The 21,788-nt window shown below is 55.2% G+C and overlaps 5 protein-coding genes across 5 annotated transcripts; 4 read left to right on the top strand and 1 right to left on the bottom strand.

Moving 5' to 3' along the window:
• Nucleotides 1-216: 216 nt before the first annotated feature.
• CH63R_04137 (Plasma membrane proteolipid 3) lies at nt 217-638 on the top strand (the record flags this gene model as incomplete). Its single annotated transcript, XM_018299112.1, has 3 exons — nt 217-262; nt 336-377; nt 436-638. 3 exons carry the CDS (start codon nt 217-219, stop codon nt 636-638), a joined length of 291 nt encoding a protein of 96 aa, XP_018160358.1.
• Nucleotides 639-2,409: 1,771 nt separating this feature from the next.
• On the top strand, nt 2,410-3,984 carry CH63R_04136 (uncharacterized protein; the record flags this gene model as incomplete). The annotated part of the gene is made up of 1 exon (XM_018299111.1): nt 2,410-3,984. The coding sequence occupies one exon, from the start codon at nt 2,410-2,412 to the stop codon at nt 3,982-3,984; it is 1,575 nt and encodes a 524-aa protein (XP_018160357.1).
• Nucleotides 3,985-5,333: 1,349 nt separating this feature from the next.
• Nucleotides 5,334-8,725, bottom strand: CH63R_04135 (Ctd kinase subunit alpha; the record flags this gene model as incomplete). Its single annotated transcript, XM_018299110.1, has 3 exons — nt 5,334-5,556; nt 5,643-7,487; nt 7,545-8,725. The coding sequence occupies 3 exons, from the start codon at nt 8,723-8,725 to the stop codon at nt 5,334-5,336; spliced, it is 3,249 nt and encodes a 1,082-aa protein (XP_018160356.1).
• Nucleotides 8,726-13,952: 5,227 nt separating this feature from the next.
• On the top strand, nt 13,953-16,312 carry CH63R_04134 (Glycogen synthase; the record flags this gene model as incomplete). The annotated part of the gene is made up of 5 exons (XM_018299109.1): nt 13,953-14,055; nt 14,123-14,220; nt 14,273-14,548; nt 14,595-16,153; nt 16,207-16,312. 5 exons carry the CDS (start codon nt 13,953-13,955, stop codon nt 16,310-16,312), a joined length of 2,142 nt encoding a protein of 713 aa, XP_018160355.1.
• A 1,425-nt stretch (nt 16,313-17,737) lies between these two features.
• On the top strand, nt 17,738-19,763 carry CH63R_04133 (F-box domain-containing protein; the record flags this gene model as incomplete). Its single annotated transcript, XM_018299108.1, has 2 exons — nt 17,738-18,141; nt 18,197-19,763. The coding sequence occupies 2 exons, from the start codon at nt 17,738-17,740 to the stop codon at nt 19,761-19,763; spliced, it is 1,971 nt and encodes a 656-aa protein (XP_018160354.1).
• Between the last annotated feature and the right edge of the window lie 2,025 nt (nt 19,764-21,788).

Here is a 21,788-nt window from a genome sequence, read left to right as displayed (position 1 = left end):
GGCGCACTGATAGTCTGACCCAAGCTGACGCATTTAAGTTTCTTTCCATTCGCCTCAGCTGCCATTGCTGTCAACCCCCTCTGCCTTCAAACAACAAACTCACAATATCCTTGAATACACTCGATCGAATCAGTACTCTCGATCCCATCATCTCTTGGCTCCTCAAGCATCATCCTCGAATAACGCCGACTCGGAAAGACACATCAGATCATCAAAATGGGTGCCGTCTCTGCAGTGTTTCTCATTCTCATCACCATCCTTGGTCCGTTTCCCCCAGTGCAAGAACACGGTTGACTACCTATACTACCTATGACCAAAAGCTAACATGCAGTCAGTCCCGCCCGTCGGTGTCTACGCCGTCGCCGGCTGTGGAATGGGTGAGTTGTCAACGACGGCGTCTCGGCCTCGGGCGCATGGTGCTAACCAGACACGCAGATCTCCTTGTCAACATTTGCCTGACGATCCTGGGATACCTGCCGGGCCACATTCACGCCTTCTACATCGAATACGTATACTACGATCGCAAGGAACAGGCGCGGGAGGGCCGCATCATTACTGGTCACGCGCCAGGTGTCTACAGCGACAACGTGCAGAGCGGAGGCCATGGCTACGGAACGATTGCCCAGGGCACTGTATAAGCCGATAGACTACGAGTTGTCAAATTACGGAAGAGTGTTGGCTGCAACAAGAACGCGATGCTGCGCAGTTACGATAATACAACGCAACAGCGAAGCCTATCTAAAAACGATCAAGACGAGATTAGCGTGTTGTGCTAGCGACGTACGACGACGCGGAACATTTATTGAACGACGGCCGTGGATGCATCATGATAACCCAGAGTTATAAACAAATATGAACACCACAGTAGAAACCTAACCAACTACGTGCGCGTGCCTGGCCCGTATGCAGATGAAGGCGCCGGATCGGAGTGCCAGCGCATCCGACCATGTCCCTCGTCGCTGACCCTTGCCACGTTGCGGAAGCTGACATGTGTTGATTCCATGTGAAATGTGCAACAGCCCAGAAGGTTGATGGACGCGGTCCAGGTCGAAATGAGTAGGTTGCGCCTTGGCCCTCCGGATGATGGTGGACAGCCACATCGGGAGGGCTGGATGGCCGGTGCCGTGTGGGTGGTGCTCATGAGCCAACCCAAGCCAGGCTGCACGACGGCTGTCGTTGGGTCCACACTGGCGGAAGGGGTACAATAGTAGCACGGCGTCCTCCAGTCGTCAGTATGAGCGTTCAATCTTCATATCGGGAAAATATGGAGATTGGTTCGAATAAGCGTGAAACTGACAACTCGCAAGCCAAGTTCGCAATGACGAGAGGTTGGTGACTGGTCACTTTTGGCTATGGCCCGGGCGCAGACAGCTTGGAGACACGGAGAACAGTCCAGTCAGTGGGCTGGTCGCTTGATGCCGAGAGGGGAACGGAAGGAGAGCGAAGGGCGGGGGACAGTGCGAACGTTTCTTATTGCCCTCGTTTGACACAGTAAGCGGCGTCGTCATTGGACGAGACTCAACAACAGCGACAGGGGTCAGCGTTGAACCACCCTTTGAACGGCAGCCACGACACTCGTGCAGCACGCACCTGCTCGTTCGTTGGTGCAGCGTGGCTCTAGCCTGCAATAGGTGGCCGACAAGTTTGTCTTTTGGTGATTGTCTACCTGTTGCCTGTGTCCCTCTGCCTGCGTCTCTGCCTGTTGGTCCGGGTCTAGGCAGCCTGCATCTAGCCTCTCCTGTCCACCGCCGCCTCCTTCCTCACTCATGCCTCCTCTCCTGCCACCTTCCCCGCCTATCGCTACCTGTAACTGGATGCAACTTCACCCTAAGAGCTTTTACTAAAAACAACTTTACCCTGTTCTTTCTCACCCCCTTCCGTTTTCGAATCGATTTCCCTTCCCTACTCACCTAATTTGCAGTTCCTGCAGGGTTTTCCAGGACGCGCGACGTTGTTCACGCACTTCTCGAGGCGATCCGGATTGCTTCCTTGAGAGATCCACCATCACCCACTTCACCTTGCACTCTCCCTACTGCCCGCTCATCCTTGCCTCCACTTCCGGACCGCCCATCGAGGAAGGAAGTGAAAGGCCTTCAGATCCAAAACGGACGACACGCACATCTGTTAAAACTGCCTGCATCTCCTCTCTCCGCCCGCGAGCCACATCCTGGTCAAGGGACGCCACTCGACATATTTCCTTCTACTCACGCGAGAACCGACAAAGCTAAGCTGACTATGCCTCCGCAATCGTTCATCTAACACTTTTCTCCCCTACCCCATCTCGCCGCCGCACGACACTCGAACGTGAGCCTGCCCTTCTCAACTGCTACATCGACGGTTCATGTTGCCCTCGCCATCGAACACACACATATGCATAGCCCGTTCCACGAGCGGCGATCGTCAGCGAAGATGGATCCAGACAAGGTTCCTTCCCAGGACCGGTACGGTTCATCCCAAAGCCGACACCCCTCCACCTTAACCACTCGCGTAGGAGGTGTTCCCAGTGCCCCTCAATCCCCTTATTCACGTACGCCCAAAAGGAGGACGCAGGACTCATTGTCATTTTCATTTCCCCCGCTCTTCCAGCCCAACACATCGTCCACATCACTTGTTCCTTCGACGGCCGAGGGAAAGCCTATACCTCTGGACGACAATACCGCAGCACACCGTACTTCAGCCCTCCGCGAACTCAATAGCAACTACCCTTCTCGTCACCGCTATGCCAAGTCAACCGGTGCACAGAGCAGCACTTACTCTCAGCCCGTCATTGTGAGGACCTACTCTGGGTCACATACTCGCACCACAAGTACCAACCACAGCAACGGCATAGGCGTAGGCGGGCTCGGCCCTCAGACGGTCTCGCCCATTGCGAGCGGTCCCGCAGCTTCCGTGAGGCGCATCATAGCTCTTCGGACCCCATTCGGCGGAAGCAAGCCGACTCAGCATGTCGGTCTGAGCATGGCCAGAGGAATGGCAAAGAAGCGGCTGGAAGGCCAGGATGCCCTGGCCAAGCTCCCACCCGTCGAAGCATACAGCTTCAAGAGCATGATGGCCAACATTGAGGCCCAGGAGGGAGAGAACGACATCAACGCCGACCTCGATCGTATCGCCGAGATATGTGCCCGGTCGCGATACTCCTTGAGCAACCAGTATGAGGTCCATGTTGCTCCTCACGGCTCCGGCGCGTCTTTTGTAAGCCACGCCTCGTCATCCAGGCGCCAGCGCCAAACTGCTGGTCCAACATTGGAGGCCGTCGTGTCGGACGACGAGCGCAAACAGAAGAAGAGGCGAGGTGGCGGCAGGAGAAGAAGTATAGCAATGGGTACACTTGAAACCATTATGTCTTCAAGCCGGTCTTCTGAGGAAGACAAGTCAAAGAAGAAATCGGCCGCAGAGCTCACGGCTGAGGTACGGGGCAGAACGGCAAAAATGTCTTCGGGCATCACTTCCCCGACTTCATCCGTCAGTGAAGGCGAGGGACAATCGAGGAAACCTCGGAAGGGCCAGCCTCCGCCGCTTGTGAGACGAAAGTCGTCCTCATTCGCCACGGCCATGTTGGAGAGCACACGCCAGAACTTGACGACCAACACTGCCTCACCGCGGAGCTCGGCCACGGGACTGGTCAGCGAACCGGCTCTGCCAAAAACCTCGACCAGTCATCTCGAGGTCCGAACTGATGTCGAGGAAGGCGTAGCACATCACCATTATCAGGCACCCAAGGGCTCGGATCAAGGACCCCGGACCGATGTTCTTGAGCCTCAAGACCCCAAGACGCTATCCCAGCCCGATCAGTCGAAGACGCCGACGGGGCTCCTTGGTGGCCTGACCGGTTGGGTGCCGTGGAGGCTGCCACCTATTGTGGGACTAGGCTCAGCCTCTGCTCAAGGCGGCGTTTCGAGGAGCCATGCCGAGGGGAGCTTGCGGGATTTGCTAAAAACGACTGATATCAAGAGCAAAGGGAAGACCATTGAGGGTCATTCCTAAGACCTGGAGGCGGTGACCAACATCATAAGATCGGTAGGAAGGCAAGTTCGCTGGGGATGCCTGCATATTGACAAATGCATCTATGAAGGATAGCTTATTTGGCTCGATCGCAGCAACTGCCAGTGTCTACAACAGCACAGTGCCAAAACACGCCGGTTTCTCATACTCATAAACAAAAGGGAAGGCTATACTTAAAAAACAAAACGGAGACGCGAAGACAAAGCGGGAAATCCGGCTCGACGCCTGCAAGCAGGACAACTCACGATCTAATGAAACGATTTCCTCAACGATGATCTACGACGAACACAGAATGAGAGGGCATACCATAAAGGCATTCAGGTGGATGGAGAAACAGCGGGTAAAATCAATTGTCTTTTACCAATAATGGCGCTCAAACATTGTGCAAGCTACCATCGTTCTCAGTATTTGTCACACATGCTTGCCCCACTCTTGAGAGCTTGACTCCTACGTTCCCGAACAGCTGTGAGGAGCGAATACTGCCCAGCAACACGGCCGCTTGCCCCTGCGTCTGAGGCTTTCAGGCGCGATCGAGAGAATCACAAGTCTCACGCTGTCAGAGCCACAACAGCCCCCTTGGACGGGCAATTCAATGTAAACCAACACACGTCAAGGTGGAAGACTGATTGTCTGGCCGTTCTGTTCCCGATCAAGCGAGGGGCTAGCGTCGCGAGACTGGTTGCCTCTCCCTCCCTCAGTTATAGGTGTATGTCAAAGGTGTTATTTGGGTAACGCACTTAGTAACCCCATCTCCATCGAACCCAGGCGAAGGCCGATTTCTATGAATGGCTAGGAATGAATACGGCAATTCGCAGCGTGAATGTAACGAAGGGATACGATCAAGTCGCGTCGTTATCATGTTTTGATATATTCCTCAGATCGGACCCCGTTTAGTCTGGGTCTATACCGTACAATGCCTGATCATCACCGGATGCAACTTTGCTCAGCCATTCCTGCTGCCCTCACGATGGTTGATTGAAGCCAACCGCATGTCGACTGCTGCTGACAAGCATTCCTTCCTTTGCCGCTCTCTCTCTCTCTCTCTCTCTCTCTCTCTCTGTGCCTATCGCGAATAACGTTTAAGTGTTACCAGAAGAAGCCATGCTCGCGGTCCCCCGAGCTTGGAAGTCAAAATATCCCTGTTCTCATTCAGCCCGTTAAAACCTTTGGAAAATTCCCCAACGCCTTGCCAACGCAAACAATGCAAGTGTGTGTGTGAAAAAAGAAGAGACGATGATTTCTCTCGGCCTGCCACAACAGCAAATCCGAAGCCTGGAGGGGGCAACGTGAAATTTGGCATCCTGGGGGCCAGCTCAACGTCGTCGAGTCTTCTAGGCCTTTGAACGCTCTGCAGGAACCACCGGCCTCCCCTCCACATGGACTCTCTTAGCGTCGCCGCGGTCATCGTGAGCTTCGGGTTCTCTCTTGCGATCTCGGGACTTGTTGTCCTTCGCAGACGACGCCGCGCGCCGCGCCTCTTTCTCCTTACGCTCGTTCTCACGCCGCAGCGCCTTGGACTCGAATTCGTGCCAGTCACCATCCAATTCGGCAAGTCTATGCAATTGATTAACGAATGCGCTTTCCGGGGAAAAGGGGGGGGGGGGCGAAGGAGACGGGTTCGATTGAATGGGGAAACTCACTCTATAGCCTGTCGCGGAGGAGGGTCTTCGGTGGTGAAGTATTCATCAGCCAGAACATCGGCAGCCGATGGTCTTTTGGCGGGGTCGTAGCGGAACATGGCAGCCAACAGTCGGTACGCTGCGGCCGGAATCTTGTCCTGGTATTTGGAAGGGAAAGTGTTTGCCCGCCGGTACCCAGGACGCAGCAGCTCAAACCACGGCATATCGATCAGTCCAGGCCATTCCGCCTTGTTCGGAGTGCCCATCACGGCGTAGATCTTGTCCAATTGGTTGATCTCGCTACCGTCGCCTGGAAAGATGGCATGGCGAGTGAAGATCTCCACCATGACGCAGGCGGCGCTCCAGACATCGCAAGCAGGACCGTACTGAGTCTCGCCAAGAAGCAGCTCAGGCGACCGGTACCAAATCGTGATGACTCGATTGGTGTAATCCAGTTGGTGTCTCTTGGCATAGAAGCGTGCCAGGCCGAAGTCTGCCAATTTGAGAACACCGTCGCTGCTGACAAGAATGTTTGCAGCTTTGATGTCTCGATGGAGAACACCTCTCTTGTGCAAGTAGTCGAGGCCGTCGAAAAGTTGCATTGCCATATGCTTCTTTTGGGCCGCATCTAGCGTGAAGGACGGATGGTTCAGAATTCCCGTTAAGTCGTGGGACAGGTACTCAAAAACCATGAAACAGTCGTTTCTCTCGACCATGACCTCCTGAAGCTGGACGATGTTGGTGTGGCGGAGCGATTGAAGCAACTTGATCTCTCGAACCGCCGTAACGGGAAAACCGTCTCTTTCGCCTTCCATGCGGATGCGCTTCAGGGCCACCAGACCTTTCGTGTAGACGTGCAAGGCCTTGAAAACTTTTCCGTACGTGCCGGAGCCAACAACAGATTCGTTGCCGGGCTTCCGGAAGTAAACCGATTCTGACTTGATCAAATCGTCGGGTAGCTTTGGTCCTGGCTTCAGGCGTTTCATGGTCTTCCTGATTTTTCGCATTCTCGGACCCGGCGGCTGTCGCGGGCCTGGAGGAGGTTGTCGCGGCTCCTGGCGAGCTCTGGCCGAAGCGGGTTCAGTTGGAGCGCCCCGAAGAACGTCCCTGTCAAGTCCTTTGTCCTTCTCCCGAGCCTTGTCCCGAGCCCTGTCTCGGTCACGGTCGCGGTCCCGGTCACGATCACGATCACGATTCCTGTCTCGGTCTCGTTCCCGTTCTCGGTCTCGTTCCCGATCACGGTCACGATCCCCATCCTTGGATTCGCGATGTTGGGAAGCATCCCGCTTAGAAGGGGCGGCGTTGAACTTCTGAGATATCTCAGGCTTAGGTGCCGTCGGAGCAGGCTTTGCAGATGCCTTAAACGCAAAGCTAAACTTCGACGACGACGACGACGACTGAGTGGCCGGACCAGACGGAGGGGCCCTGTTCGGATGTGGTGCATTGCTCTCGCTAGCCTTGTCGGACGGTGTGACGTCCTCAACTTGCAAATCTTTTGAGGGGCGGAACGGGTTCTCGCCCTCGTCTGCATGTTCGCCAGCATCCGATTTGTTGCCTTGGACGGGAGTGGTCGACCGCTGAGACTTCGTATCATCCAGCTGCCGAGAGCCGGCGCTGGAAGCATTGGATGTCCATTGTACAGTACTCTTGAAGCTATTTCCTCTGTAGCCACCTCGACCCTGGCCGAACTGGGCTCCTCGGAACGTGGTGCCACTACGGTAGTTACCGCGGAAGCTCCCTTGATACTGTTGCATTGGTCCTGTTGGGGCGGACGGTGGTGGTGAGTAGGATGGATTTGGTGTATAGGAGCCGGACGGTCCTGTTGGAGGACCGTAGTTGGATTGTGGATACTGCGGGGGGTATTGGCTGGAAGATGGTAAGCAAGAATCAGATGATGAATTAACGGAACGGCGGGCGACTTACTGTGTTGGGGAGAACTGCTGAGACCCCCAATTTCCCCTGCTACCGCCGTACGGCGACTGGTTCGGGGACGCGTTGAAGGAGTTTGGAGTTGGTTGCGGGGACTGGGAAAATTGTCGTGGGTCGCTGTACTGCCGGCCGTGGGACAATGCAGGGGGTATTTGAGACGCAAAGCTCTCCCGGTGGTTCCCTCTACCGCTCATGCTGACCTCCACGCTGTTGGCGCCGGATGAAGGTTGAGACTTTGGAGGAGCTTGGGAATCGTCGCCTTGTGGAGCCCGTCTGCCTGATCCCCTACTAAGGGACCTGGACGAGGCTCCGGACTGGGGCGGCTTGTAGTGCGGCTGGTCTTTGGAGCTGCGACGCGGCGATGCCAGACGATGGCCACCCCTCGCGGATGTTGAGGACTGTCTGGCGGGGGACCGTTGTCGATGGGGGAGGGGAGATCGATCCCGCCTTCGGCCAGACGACTGCTCGCGGCTGTGCTTTGGGGAGTGATCACGACGGTCCCGTCTCCTCTCCCTATTGGGCGAGCGCGACTTACTTCGATTACTCCGACGAGTTCTTTCCTTGTGTTTCGATCGGTATTCGCGGCGATCGGGGGTAAGTGATCTTCGGGATGGATGAGGAGAGCCTCGTGAACTCCGACCGGCGTCTGCAGGGGGTACTACCTCCTTGTGGTCACGACGCGGGCTAATGTCCCGTCTGACCTTTTTTCCGTCTGCAGCAGACCTGTCGAAACTTCGACTTCTTGCCCGCTTGAAGGATGGTGATGTAGGGCCGTCGCCTCGAGTAAATCCCCGGCTACGGTCTCGATGGTGCTTGGCTCGGGTGTCGCGCCGCGAATCACCAGCGACCCTGCCACGAGATCGATCACGAGACTCTTCCCGGTACTTATTGCGACGGATAGGCGAAGGTGATGTTGGATGGGGTCGGCCTCTGCTACGGTCGCGTGGTCTGTGGTGGTTTCGGCCAGAAGGCTGTAACTTGTCGGGGGGAGGGTCGCGAGGTTTGCTGTCTGGCACTCTGTCGGCTTCCCGAGGTCGACGTGGGGGAGGCGAGGGAGATCTGCGGCAGCGTATCACTTCTCGACCAGCTCTACCTCGGTCTCTGCGCTCATCGCCTGGTCTGCGGTCGTCTCTCATGGCGACATGTCGAGGGCGGTTGCGGTGGTTGGACTCCATTGCTGCAGCCGATTCGATTTGAGTTTTTAGATGCAAGCACGTTGCCAGCCGAGGTTTTGCCGATAACGCGACAGTTCAGCCTGGTAAGCCCGATATGCAGTTGCCGAGGCGTCGAAGTGCGCGCAGGACCACCCCACGCCAAAACAACCGCTGCCGGTGAGGAAAAAATAGATCCCGCGAGAGTTGTAGGTGCATAGTTTCGCTCCTGAGAATAGAGCAGCCCTTAATGCCTGGCAGCTCGTGTGGGTCGTCGTGGGTTTTCGAGGAGTTGGCGGTTTTCTGAGGCGAATTGCACACAGTGGCCGCCGAGGCGGTATCCCAAAACCACCAGAACCGCCGAATCAGCTGGGCCGATGAATCAGGTCGAAATCCCCCGCCGCAGTGGTGCGCTTGCAGAACCACAGCAAGATATCCATCTCTGTCCCATTCCCAGAACAGACGGTTCGTCAACCAACCCAACATCCAATCCTTTTTCCAAGTCAAGAGCAACGGCATTAGACCGCGACCCCATGTAAACTATATGTCCTTCCCCCCTCGCCCTCTTCTCTCTCTGCCATTGCTCATGCACGTGAACATATGAGCAGACAACAAAGTCACTATGTACGAATTATGTCCCGGTAACCAACAGTTGCACACCCTTGTGCGCCAAACTTACGCTTGGCGCTCGATGATCAGCGAGCCTGAGTTCCGGGTATCTGAGCTCAGGCTACAGAGTCGTATGCCCAAAAGTACAGATCGATCGAAATGGTCAAGAACACGAGTACGCCGAAGTCTCAATGGCAGTGCCCAGTGGCAAGTCGAAGCCTCGGTGACGATCAACGACTAGCGGCCAAGGCCGGATTTGTCGCATGTAAGAGGACTGTGATGGCGGCATTGATGATGGTTCTCGAATCGCCTCCTTGCCACACTGATCGCGCTCGTTCAACGAGCCGCGTGGCTGGCCAAAATTTCGGTGGGAAACCCCCCATGAGAGCCTTCCTCCAGCAAAATCCTTGACCAGCCAAGGGTACAAGCATCATAGGTATCGGCAAGGCTCGATGTACGATGCACCATGTGTTCCGCCGATATGGTTGCTCCGAATATCTTATCCTTTTGTGGGGAGTCGAGGAGAATCCGGAATGGCTACGATGTAGGTAGCGTGGTGTCGATGGCTAAACATCGTTGTCGTTTCGGGCTGGCGTTTGCTCAGGGCGGCAGCCCATGTCCATCATCGTCGGCCACGTGGCTTCGCAAAGGTATCAAGGACACAGCATCGATACAGTCAAAGCTGCCCCCGAATTTGGCTGAACACCGCCTTATGCAACCCAATCATTTGCTGCGGTGAGAGATCGCCTTTTGCGAGCGCCAGATACCGCCATTGCGTAAATGGGATCCCCGAGCAACCCGGTGGTGCATATTCCTCCCTCCTTTTGCCAGAATAACCGTCGAAAATAGTTCAAGTCATTACTCGCCTCTTCCTGTAGTCTGACTTGCCCGGCCGCGCGCCGATGCGCAATTGTTGAGGTTGGTTAGTCGTTAGTGATTGAGGTTGCATATGGTTGACCGACTGTCGTGGATCGAAAGGGAAAACCTTGTTCGAGAGGAGCGCGACTGGGTCACGTGACGGCTATTCTTCGGCTTCGAAGACACACTGTCTTCACACCGTACTGAACACGGTACAACGAGTTGCTGAGCTACATGATGACCTATTTAGTCAACGACACAATACTCGAATTGGCTCGCTAAAATTGGGGTGTATATAATTTTCTTGTTTTTGGAGGCTCTATTTTCTTTGGGCGTCTGCCAGGGCTACTCTCTCCGCTTGCTGTATAGTTCAACCACTCTCGTAGGGGGCGATCTAAAGAGTTCATTTATAGGCCCTACAGGTAGCCCTACAAGTCGTGAAGTGCCTATAATTCTAATCGCAGCTGCAAACTCTTACATGTAGGACGACACTTTTCTATATACCATGATAGGGTGTCACCCGAGACATCTGCATGGGGTCCTTGCCATTACATAGTCAATTTTCTTTCAGTTCAGTCTTCCAGAACTCGCCAAGTGAGTCAATTACTACTGCAGCAGTGACCGACTAGACTAACACAGGATGGCTTTTGGCCACAGAGTGGGCTGTCAGGTTTGGCTGGATTCCTAGTATTCTGCTCATTTCCTGATCACGGCTCGACAAGGGGGAAGGATCCGCGGAATGTGGTCCCGAACATGCTCTTATAAGAGCCTGACCCGACTAGGAATCAATGCAGCTCTGAGCTATGACAGTTAAGCTCTGGAGCGTTGCCAGTGACAACCAGGAATGTGTGAATGACCACACTATGCTCTCTCATGACCTTGGCCTCTAATCCGTCGAAGTCTTAGCAAGTACCACATCTTCAATGGTAGAACAACCCAATGTCCGGCTCAGTCCAAGGTAACCCAAGACCAGTTCGAAAGCTCGTTGCCTCATCAACGCCGGTCAACTTCTTCCCTGGAAACCAAAATGATTCCAACTTCTGGAACCATATGTGGTCTGGTATTCCAAGGAGACCAGCAACGACGGGTGCTAGGGAGAGGTTAATGCAATTACGTCTGGTTTTCACGGTCTGCGCTCTGGAAGTTCAATAGCATCACAATCCCCCAAGTAACACTGGTGAGACGCGTTGTGGAGTCCAAATAAATTTGTCTCCGGAATACCGATTGAATACCACAATATGTCGCTATGCAGACTCTACAATTAGATCTAGGCACTATGTCTATGCGGTGCAGCTGCAGCAGAGTCCATGTGAGAAATCGGGCCGACAGGCTAACCCCGGAGACTGGGTCTGGAGAAGTTGGGCAGTGCCTCCAGCGAAGCACTTCGATAGGGCCCGATGGCCAATGAGCCCAAGACGAGGGTGGACAGATGTGGAGATGGTCCGTCGAGGCTGGGGGCTGGCCTATTGCATCCGGAAGCGCTGGTTTCTTGCTGACATCCTCTGATGCTGTCAACCCTTCTTCGATATTTCTAACTCGCTCGGCCGGTCTCACAGTGAAGGATTAAATCTCGTGGACCAACCCTGGAATGCCAGTGACCGGCGCCCGGGCAACGAGAGTTTGAGAAGATCAACATGCCCAGTGATGTAACTGATCGTCGGCTGACGGGTGGTTCCGGACGCATTCGTAGACACTTACATGATGTTGGCCTGGAGAGCGAGGGGCAGCGGCTAACTTGGGGAAGCCTAGCTGTGGCGGTTGCTGTCGCCGGTCTTGTTTACCCGCGCTGCCGTTGAATGTGTCTGTCTCAGAGGATAACACTCAGGCGACAGTAGATAAACTTGAGGGAAAATGTGGCATGTTTTCTGGAAGGGAAGTGAAGAGATTTTCCCCTCAGAGCATTGAGGATGGCGGAAATTTTCTCTAGGCGAGCGTTGAAAAGGCACGAAAGAGTATAATGGATGGCACTTAAGCCGAGGCAGAAGGAAGACACCTTCGCTATCGAATTGCCTGCACTGATTGGATGCTCCCAGGATGCGCGCGTTCCTTTCTTCGCTTTTTCTTTCGTCACGGCGACGAGATGCATTGAAAAGTGGGTAGCCACAGCTAGGAACAGAGTAGTCTGGGGAGTGTCAACCCCGCAAAGATTGTCGTCATTCTGACTAAGCCAAGTAGGAACATACTCACGGTCGGTCTCCACTTCTATCAAATTGGGTGAGGCCTGGCGTTCCCAGGCTACCAGTCCAGATTCCAGAGGTAACCGCCCCCATGCAAGTACGACAAAGGTACCTGCCTACTTACCTGGGTTGTTTTCTACTGTCCTCGATTTTCCGATGACGGTTGCAATTCCGATACAGAAGAGCCGAGAGGGTAATCGATACCTGCCCCTAAGGCCAGTCCAAGCGAGATCAGGACAAAAACCTCTCGTTGATTCTCGGAACTGGGAACGCGATAACGCGCGTTCAAATTCGGGGTTCGTAGGATGCTAAGAGGAGTAGTATTCGGAAGGGAAAGGCGAGAAGCGGCGAGTCCGTGGTCCGTACAAGATTGTACGTGAGCGAGTGAGTGAATGAATGGCAGCGCGGAAAACACAAATCCTCGGAGAGTGCTATATGGGAAAGAATTTGTTGAGGGAGTTCGCGGTCTGGACTTGTACCCCCCTGGTATCGCACAACCAAAAGCGCTCCAAGCTGCAGTGTGGATTCCCACTAGCGGTAGCTTCAGTCAGGTCCAGGGGCCCTGTGCTAGGTATCCGCTGTTGTTGTCCCACCATGTCACCCTCTGCCATGCTGGAGGGAGTGGGAGGGGACTTGAGAGGAGCCCATCGCACTCTTCTCCCGCAGATGTACACACTCTCTCCAGTATCTCCAGGACTATGCTGCGAGGAAGGAGGGATGAGAGGAGAGGGGAGGGGAGGTTCCTTGTCGGACCATCCATCCACTTCCTCTCCCCGTCGGTTATCTGTCCAGCTGCCTCTGCTGTCTCCACAAGCAAGAGGGGAGAGGAAAAGAGAGGGAGAAAAAAGAAGCGGAAAAAAGGGCTCCTCCCATCGATACAAATGAATATCCTTGAGTAGGTATGTATGGCATGAAGGGAAGGAAGTACGAATAAGTATATTTCGTGGCTGACCTACCTCAAGCGCGCAGTACGGATAAAGTCGATGTACCTGCCTACCTAGCCAGACTCAAGTGGCGTACGTAGGTAGGTAGGTAGGTATTGTCGAGAAGGTAGCTTTCCTGCTAGCGTGAACAGGAATTCTGGGCGGGACTGGAAATCAGTGACTGGATTGTCCAACCACACACAACCACCACACACACATCAGACCAGGCCTTACCTGCGCGCTCTCTCCTGTCCAGGTCCCCTCCGTAGCTAAAACCTTTCTTCCCCGCAAACAACTTCTCATCGCTCGAGAGCTCTTGTCTTCCCTTTTCGTTGTCGTCGTTTCTGTGTGTCTTTCCCAAGACATCCCGCACTCCTATTGTTTTAAATCAAAGCCTTGTCCACCCACAGGCCACATTGAGAGCTTCTCCAAGCTCCGACGTTCCTCAAGTTCTCCAATCGTGTCACCTTGGTTACCGGTGAGTGCCTACCCAACCTGCTGCATGCTTGCGTCATCCGAGCTTGAATTGGGCCTCTGGTCTCCGGCGCAAGCTTTCTGCGCTCCTTTTCTACCTTCCATCCGCAGTTTTAATAGCCTGCACTCGAACCATCCGTTTTCCTCAGCAGCTGACATACCTCTCCTTGACCCAGCCAGCATCGTCAGAGCTCCCCATCTTCCACCATCATGGCCGACTTTCCACAAGGTCAGCGGGACAACAACGACCGTCCTGCCCGCGATGTGAAGAACCACCTACTCTTCGAAATTGCAACCGAAGTTGCCCATCGAGGTACCATCCCCGTGTCCTCCACCCCCCGCATTCTCGTCTCCGCAGTGGGCTGACCCATTCTGTCCAGTTGGCGGTATCTACTCCGTCCTCAAGTCTAAGGCGCCTGTAACGACGGCCGAATATGGCGACCGCTACACGCTCATCGGTCCCTTGAACCACAACTCGGTAAGACGGGCCTCATCGATGCCCGTCTCGACGGTTTGCTGACCAGACATAGGCCGCAGTCGAGGTTGAGGAGCTGGAGCCAACGAACCCCGAGCTTGCTGCTACGATTCAGTCCATGAGAGACCGTGGTATTGGCATTCTCTACGGTCGATGGCTCATCGACGGTGCCCCACGAGTCCTGCTTTTCGACACCAAGACGGCCTACCACTTCATGGATGAGTGGAAGGCGGACCTGTGGAACGTCGCGAGCATTCCCTCGCCGCCCAACGATGATGAGACGAACGAGGCCGTCATTTTTGGATACGTTGTCGCCTGGTTCCTGGGAGAGGTGAGGAGAACGAGAGCAACCGGAGAATGAAGCTGACTCCCTGCAGTTTGTTTGTCACGAGAAAAAGAGAGCCGTCATCGCGCATTTTCACGAGTGGCTTGCCGGTGTCGCCCTTCCCCTCACCAAGAAGCGTCGCATTGATGTGACAACCATCTTCACCACCCACGCCACCCTTTTGGGAAGATACCTATGCGCAGGCTCTGTCGACTTCTACAACAACCTCCAATGGTTCGATGTTGATGCCGAGGCCGGAAAGCGTGGCATCTACCACCGCTACTGCATTGAGCGTGCTGCCGCTCACTCCTGCGATGTTTTCACGACGGTATCACACATTACTGCATACGAGAGTGAGCATCTGCTCAAGCGCAAGCCGGACGGTGTGCTGCCTAACGGTCTGAACGTTACAAAGTTTTCTGCCATGCACGAGTTCCAGAACCTGCACCAGCAAGCCAAGGAAAAAATCCACGACTTCGTCCGTGGACATTTCTATGGCCACTACGACTTCGACCCCGAGAACACGCTCTACTTCTTCACCGCCGGCCGCTATGAGTTCAGAAATAAGGGCGTTGACATGTTCATTGAGTCGCTGGCCCGTTTGAACCATCGCCTCAAGTCCGCCGGCAGCAAGATCACCGTTGTAGCCTTCGTCATCATGCCGGCACAGACCACCTCACTGACAGTAGAAGCCCTCAAGGGCCAGGCCGTCATCAAGTCGCTGCGGGACACTGTCGATGTCATCGAGAAGGGTATTGGACGTCGCATTTTTGAGCGCTCGCTCAAGTGGCACGATGGCGACCCGATGCCTGATGACAAGGAGCTCATCAGCGCCCAGGACCGCGTCCTCATTCGTAGGCGGTTGTTCGCGATGAAGCGCCATGGCCTCCCCCCCATCGTCACTCACAACATGCTCAATGACAGCGAGGACCCCGTCCTCAACCAGATCAGGCGTGTCCAGCTCTTCAATCACCCCACAGACCGTGTCAAGATCGTCTTCCACCCAGAGTTCCTGAACTCGGCCAACCCAGTTCTGCCTCTGGACTACGACGAGTTTGTGCGCGGCACGCATATGGGTATCTTTGCGTCTTACTACGAACCTTGGGGCTATACCCCTGCCGAGTGTACCGTCATGGGAGTCCCCAGCATCACGACTAACTTGTCGGGCTTCGGATGTTACATGGAGGAGCTGATTGAAAACTCGAGCGACTACGGCATCTACATTGTCGATCGCAGGACCAAGGGAGTCGACGACTCGGTTAACCAGCTTACGACGCACATGTTTGACTTTTGCCAAAAGAGCCGTCGCCAGCGCATCAACCAGCGTAATCGTACGGAGCGCCTCAGCGACCTGCTGGACTGGAAGAGGATGGGCATGGAATATGTCAAGGCTCGCCAGCTGGCACTGAGACGGGCTTATCCCGGCTCCTTCAGCGGAGACGAGGAGGAGGAGGACTTTATCCCCGGCGTGGAGCAGAAGATATCGCGGCCCTTCTCAGTGCCCGGGTCTCCCCGCGATCGCACCGGCATGATGACCCCGGGCGACTTTGCCAGCTTGCAAGAGGGCAGAGAAGGACTGAACACGGAGGACTACGTCGCTTGGAAGTTGCCGTAGGTTGCCCCAAAATTGTCTGTGATGTGACGAAGCTAATGCGCATTTGTAGCGAGGAGGAAGACCCCGACGAATACCCCTTCCCCCTCACCCTCCGCGCCAAGCGCCCCTCGGGCCCTGCGAGCCCTCTGGACGGAGTGCAATTGAACGGCAACTAAGGGCGATGACACATCGGCCAAAATGTACGAGGCGCAACCCGCCGCTGAGCACGGCTCAGAGACGAGTGACAACGGTCTCCGGGGGGGCATGTACAAAACGGTGTCGAATACTCGCTGGGAATTCAACGTGTTGGGCTACCAGACTGTCTTCGGTCGTTGACCAGTTCGCGATTCACGATATTATATAGGGGTATGGGCGGATGTAATGGGCTACGGGGAGAACTAGCAAGGCAACAATTGACGGTGGCGATGGGATTGCATGGGTTGAATATGGATATGTACGAGCAGAGTAGCATATTTGAGCATTAGATTGGTTCTCGGTTACTCCTTGATCACGGGTTTCGTTTGGTGCATTATCACCCCGTTGGGCATCAAGACAACATGTCATGTTTGAGTGGCACCAACGGTAGAAGAGGGAGGCGCAAAACAGTGGGCAGTACGTAATAGGTGGAAGAAGAAAGAAAAGCCCAAGATCTGGGTGTGTTTCGTTTCAAGAAGAAGAGGATGGGCTTGGCCATCCAGGGTGAAAGTGATGATGGGCGAAGCGATGCGTGTCCGTTGCTCCTCGAGAGGTCAGGGGGGATGCGGACCCCTGAGATGGCCGCAGCCAAAGCGAATCAGGGGCGGAGTCGGCTCATTCCCCCACACTGGCGATTGACCATTTCAGGGGTCCCTAGGATGGGTAAGGCGCCTCGCGGTGGAGCGCACGCCGAATGGGGGAGAGCAGACGCCAGAGGAGGGCCTGGGACACACCAAGGAGCCACTAAGATTTCCCCTGGTTGCTGCCGCCTCCCGCCGGCGCGATTGTCAGTGTTCCTGAGCTGAGCCTCGTTGGCTCTCTCTCTTTCTTCCTTTCTTTGTGGTGCGGCATCGTTGTCGTTCCCCTTTTCACTCTTTGTCGGGCATCATTGTCGTGGGATCGAGAGCCGACACACTGTCTTCCCGTCCGTTGTCCGCCTGTCACGTTGGCAGGGATTTCATCCAAAGTTTAAGAAGGAGTTTGCGCCATCTGACCAGGCCATCCCAGACAAAAACCGTTGACATTTTATCCCAAGGCAGGAAGGCCTACCTACATTGAGATAACCCACTGGGCCTCTCGTTCATCTCAGCGTGGAAGGAGCGAAAGACGAGCTGACCACCACAACCACCACCGCCTCCGGCGCCTCCGCCTCCGCCGCCGCCTCCTCCGTTACGCTACCCTAAACACTTCTTTCTCACTCAAACTTTGGTTCGTCGTAGCGTGGGACCTGCAGAAGCCTCGCTCTCCCGCCCCCAATCCACCCAGACGCCGGTGCCAACCGGCCAATGCTACGCCGGGACCCGTCGATTTAATATATCATTCCCCTGAGTACCACCCTCGGCAAGCCCTTTTCACCCCTCCTCCTCCTCCTCCTCCTCCTCCTCCTCCTCTCTTGTCCTAAGGACATGAAGCTCGCCATTCGGCCTCTACAGAAGATGAGATTCTTTCGCAAGGACAAGGATAAGAAGAAGCAGCAGCAGCAGCAGGGTCATCGGCAGCAAAAGTCGCACGATTTCACCGATCAGCAATTGTCAAAATACTCGTCGCAGGTACAGCAAAACTACCGCAACGTCGTCTCGCCGCCCGGCACCCACATCCCGACTAGAGCCTCCGCCGCTCTCTTCCAGAGCCTGCCAAAGAATATACTCCTCCGCATCTTCGCCTCCGTCTGCCCTCACACACAAGATGAGACGTACGAAACATGCGAGACGAGCGCTATCTTTGACGCTTGCATGTTATGCGATCTGAGAGATCTAGCCCACTGCGCGCGCGTCTGCTGGAAATGGAACCAGGCAGCCAACGCCCTGCTGTACGTCTCCCCTCCTCCCACGCGCCGAATTCCTCCTGACTTCCCTTCGCTCTAGGTACCACAGCATCCGGATCGACGCCGTCCACTACTGCCCTCGCGAGATTTACCTGTCGGAGCAGCGGAAGCGCAAAACCTTCTTCAAACGTAACGCCGACCCCGAAGATACCCCCACCGTTCGCCTGAAGCTGCTCTGCAGGACGCTGCGCGAGGATCCCACGCGCTTCGGCTCTCGAGTTCGCTACTTCAAGGTGCCCTACATGCTCCGGGAAGCTGCCACAGCCGATCTCGCTCGCATCATTCATGTGCTGCCGAACCTGGTCTACGTCGACCTGCCCGAGGGCCTCTTTTCCGACGAACATGGCTATGCAACGCTCAGGCTCGAGGTCGAGGCTAGATGCCGAGACCTCCGCAAAATGACATACCACGGAGGCGCCGAGGGCAGCTTGTCTAAGCTGGCGCACGGCGGGATATGGCAGAATCTCGAGGTCCTCGAGTTGATCAAGATCAATATGGACCCGATCGTTCTGCGGCACGCTCTGGCGAACCTTGGAAGGCTCCGCGCGTTGAAGGTGATGGATTCGCAAGCCTTCTCGGACGATATCTTCACCCGCAACGAAGAGTTGCCTCCTTTCCCGCCCCTGGAGGAGATTATTCTCAGCAATACCCCCGCAGTCACCGCTAACGGCTTGGTCGACTACCTTGCCCGTGCTGACACTCGCAACCACCTACTCGTCCTGTCTCTGCTCAAGACAGGCGTCCACCCCGCCACACTCGCCGATATTCTCTCTGCAGCCACGAATCTGCAGACACTAGCCATCGAGGCCTTGGTGAGCGACGCTTTCAAGAGTGGTCCGAGGACGCGTCGGCTCGCGTCGACCTCCTTGGAATCCCTACGCTTCGAGATCACTGCACACAAGTCTGCGGGCCCCTACTCCAGTGTTACAGCTAGTTACTACACGTATTTGGCGGCATCCCTCAGAGGCAACGGCATGCCTAATCTGAGGTCGGTTTACGTCCTGGACGAGTACTTTCAGGACGAGCTTGAGGGTCTGCCCCGCCCTGCGGCACCCTTCTCGTACGGGGCGAACGCTCGACCCAAGTCGTCTCACTCGGTCACTTCTCACCGGCCAATGTCGGGCCTGCCCAGCGGCAGACGCGGTGGCCTTGCGCCACCTAGCAGCGCCGGCATGGCGGTCCCCCGCCCCTTCGCCGCCGCGTCCAACGTTCGCGCTTCGCAGCGCTTCAGCTCTACGAACCCCTTCGCCGGCACAGGGCCGCTGTCTCACCCCCTGACGATCTACACCAAGACAGATGATGCATTAGACTGGTCGTCGGTGATGCTTCAACCCACTTCGCCTCTGGGTGGCGGTCCTCACCACCGCGGAAGCATGAGCTTTCACGGCGATCGCCCTATCAGCTCCTATGGCTTGGGGGCTGATATTGCGGGATCCGGATGGAACACGTCCGCAGCGAGAAAGAGTGTCATGGTGGGCAATGGCGCTGGCATGTTCATGGCCTTACCGAGCCAGAACACCGGCGGCAGCAAGGGGAGTGACGAGGATCTCTGGCCCAGACCCAGCACGGCGAACAACGAGAAAAAGTCGGCCGACCTTTGGCGATGATTGAAGGACGCCTGGTCACACGACATTGGGGAGGGCTGTCTGCCTCAGACAGAACCAGGAGAGAAAAACACGAGATGAGAGACGACGCTATTAATGATTTGAGATTTGGACAGATACGGGGGACACGAGAGGATGCAAGGAAGGAAGGGGGATAAAAGTCAAGAACATCCTGATGGGCCCAAACTTCTTTTCTTTTCTTTCGCTTCCGCGCTGTTTTCCTTTTTGCTTTTTCTCTTCTGCCCGGGCAAGAGACAACTCGGGACAGTTAGGATTCTTTCCGTTGCCTACGTTTGTAACAATACTATACCCCGACGGTTTTTTTTTTCGGAGTAGAGAGGGCGGTTTCAAACAGTCTTTTTTCGAACATGTATCCGATTGCATTTGTTGTGACATCTGATTGTGGTTAGTTTGTCGGCGATGCTGGGGATGGCCAACCTAGGTCATGGAGCCTGAGGTGTGGCGGCTGCATGCATCCACGATACTAGAGAAGGGCGGCTGCAGGCAAGCCAGTATGCCTGACATTGGGACTCGAGACTAACCGAGCATACCCCTCAAGGGCAGTCAATGATTCCACAACTTTCGCCCTGCTGGCTCTCCTTCTGAAGGCGAGCAAGCTGCAAGGATCAACTGTCAACGACGCCCGGCTGGGCTTCTTGGGGATTGAGGTGGATCGAGACTGTCGTCCGCGGATCCGCGTGTGCTCAGGCGGCCAAGAGGACTAAGGTCTTTCCTTCTAGGTTGTCAAAACCTGTACAAGATCACAATCACATGGTTGCAGATCAACGCGCCCTCGACGGCCTGGTCAAAGCCTGCATCGTCAAACACGATGAACGGCGCAACTGTCAGGGTTTGGTTTCAACGATGCTTGAGACGGTTAGCAACATGTGTCGAAGGACGTGAAGGGCCAGTCTAGGAGACCGGTAGATTAATGCCTCGCGTGGCCCAAGCCATCCGGGAATGTGTGCAGCTGTCTCTGGGGGGTGGGGGCAAGGGACGAGAGTCCTTGGGCGTTTGCTGCCTCGTGGGATACACACGGGAACACTTCAAACAGCCCCCCAGAGTGTCCCTCCGGCGCATGGCTGCAAGCGGTCTCTTTCATTATCTAGTCGCACAAACGGAGTTCCTGAAGGCAGGCATAGGTCTGCGATGGGATGGATGATGTACGGGACTGGACCGATCATGTTTCTGCCGTACATGTGGTGTTCTTGGAATGATCCAGCAGCGTCTATCGATATTGCTCTTATGGGGTCATTGTGCTATAGGCGAAGACCCTTCTGTTGTATTCGTGTGGTTGAGATGACTGACATTGATCCATATAAAAGCATCATGCCATGCGTTATCCAGGACAAGAATCTTTCATGTAGTTTACTATCTTCAAGTAATAGGCCGGAAGCAGCCGCAGGTCCATTAGTGTTGGCACATGGATGTGTCCCGTGACTATACATCACACTCTCTAACACCACCATCCTACACGGCCTATAAATGGCCACTTGTGCCCTCACGGCCGCTCCTCTCCTCGATGGTCATAAACCATACCTCGGAACACACGGGTACAAGGCTCTCTCTCTCTCATCTTCTTCCTCTTCTGCAGAACTGGGAAGGATTCAAGCGATGAGCACATTCGTGACGGCAACGATTCGGGATGATTCCCGAGTCTCAAGCAATAGACGCTCCTCTGCGTGCCTTCGAAGCCCGGTTCAACAGCCTGATACAGATCAGACAAAAGGCAACCAGTGACTTCTTCAACGCGTCTGTTAGTAAGCGTCGGGGTCCTCAGTGCTTGATGGAGCTGCCGCGTCCACACGGCTTACGCAGCATAGATTTGCTGGGGCTATGTTAAAGGCACTGTGGCCTTCGTTTGAGCCATCGATTCAGGACCCAGAAACAAAGCTCTGATCTCAATATCGTCCCTCTTCTGCCACCGGCTTACACCTGGACGTGTCTGGTGAGCGCTGGCGGAGAAGGCAGGCAGGTGGCGGTCGAAGGATCCAGGCTACGCAAAAGGTTTACCGATACCATGGCATG

Source organism: Colletotrichum higginsianum, chromosome 3, assembly GCF_001672515.1.
Source record: "Colletotrichum higginsianum IMI 349063 chromosome 3, whole genome shotgun sequence".
Taxonomy (NCBI): Eukaryota; Fungi; Ascomycota; class Sordariomycetes; order Glomerellales; family Glomerellaceae; genus Colletotrichum; species Colletotrichum higginsianum.
The sequence above is the reverse complement of the archived record's forward strand: the minus strand, read 5'-3'. Positions and strand labels throughout refer to the sequence as shown.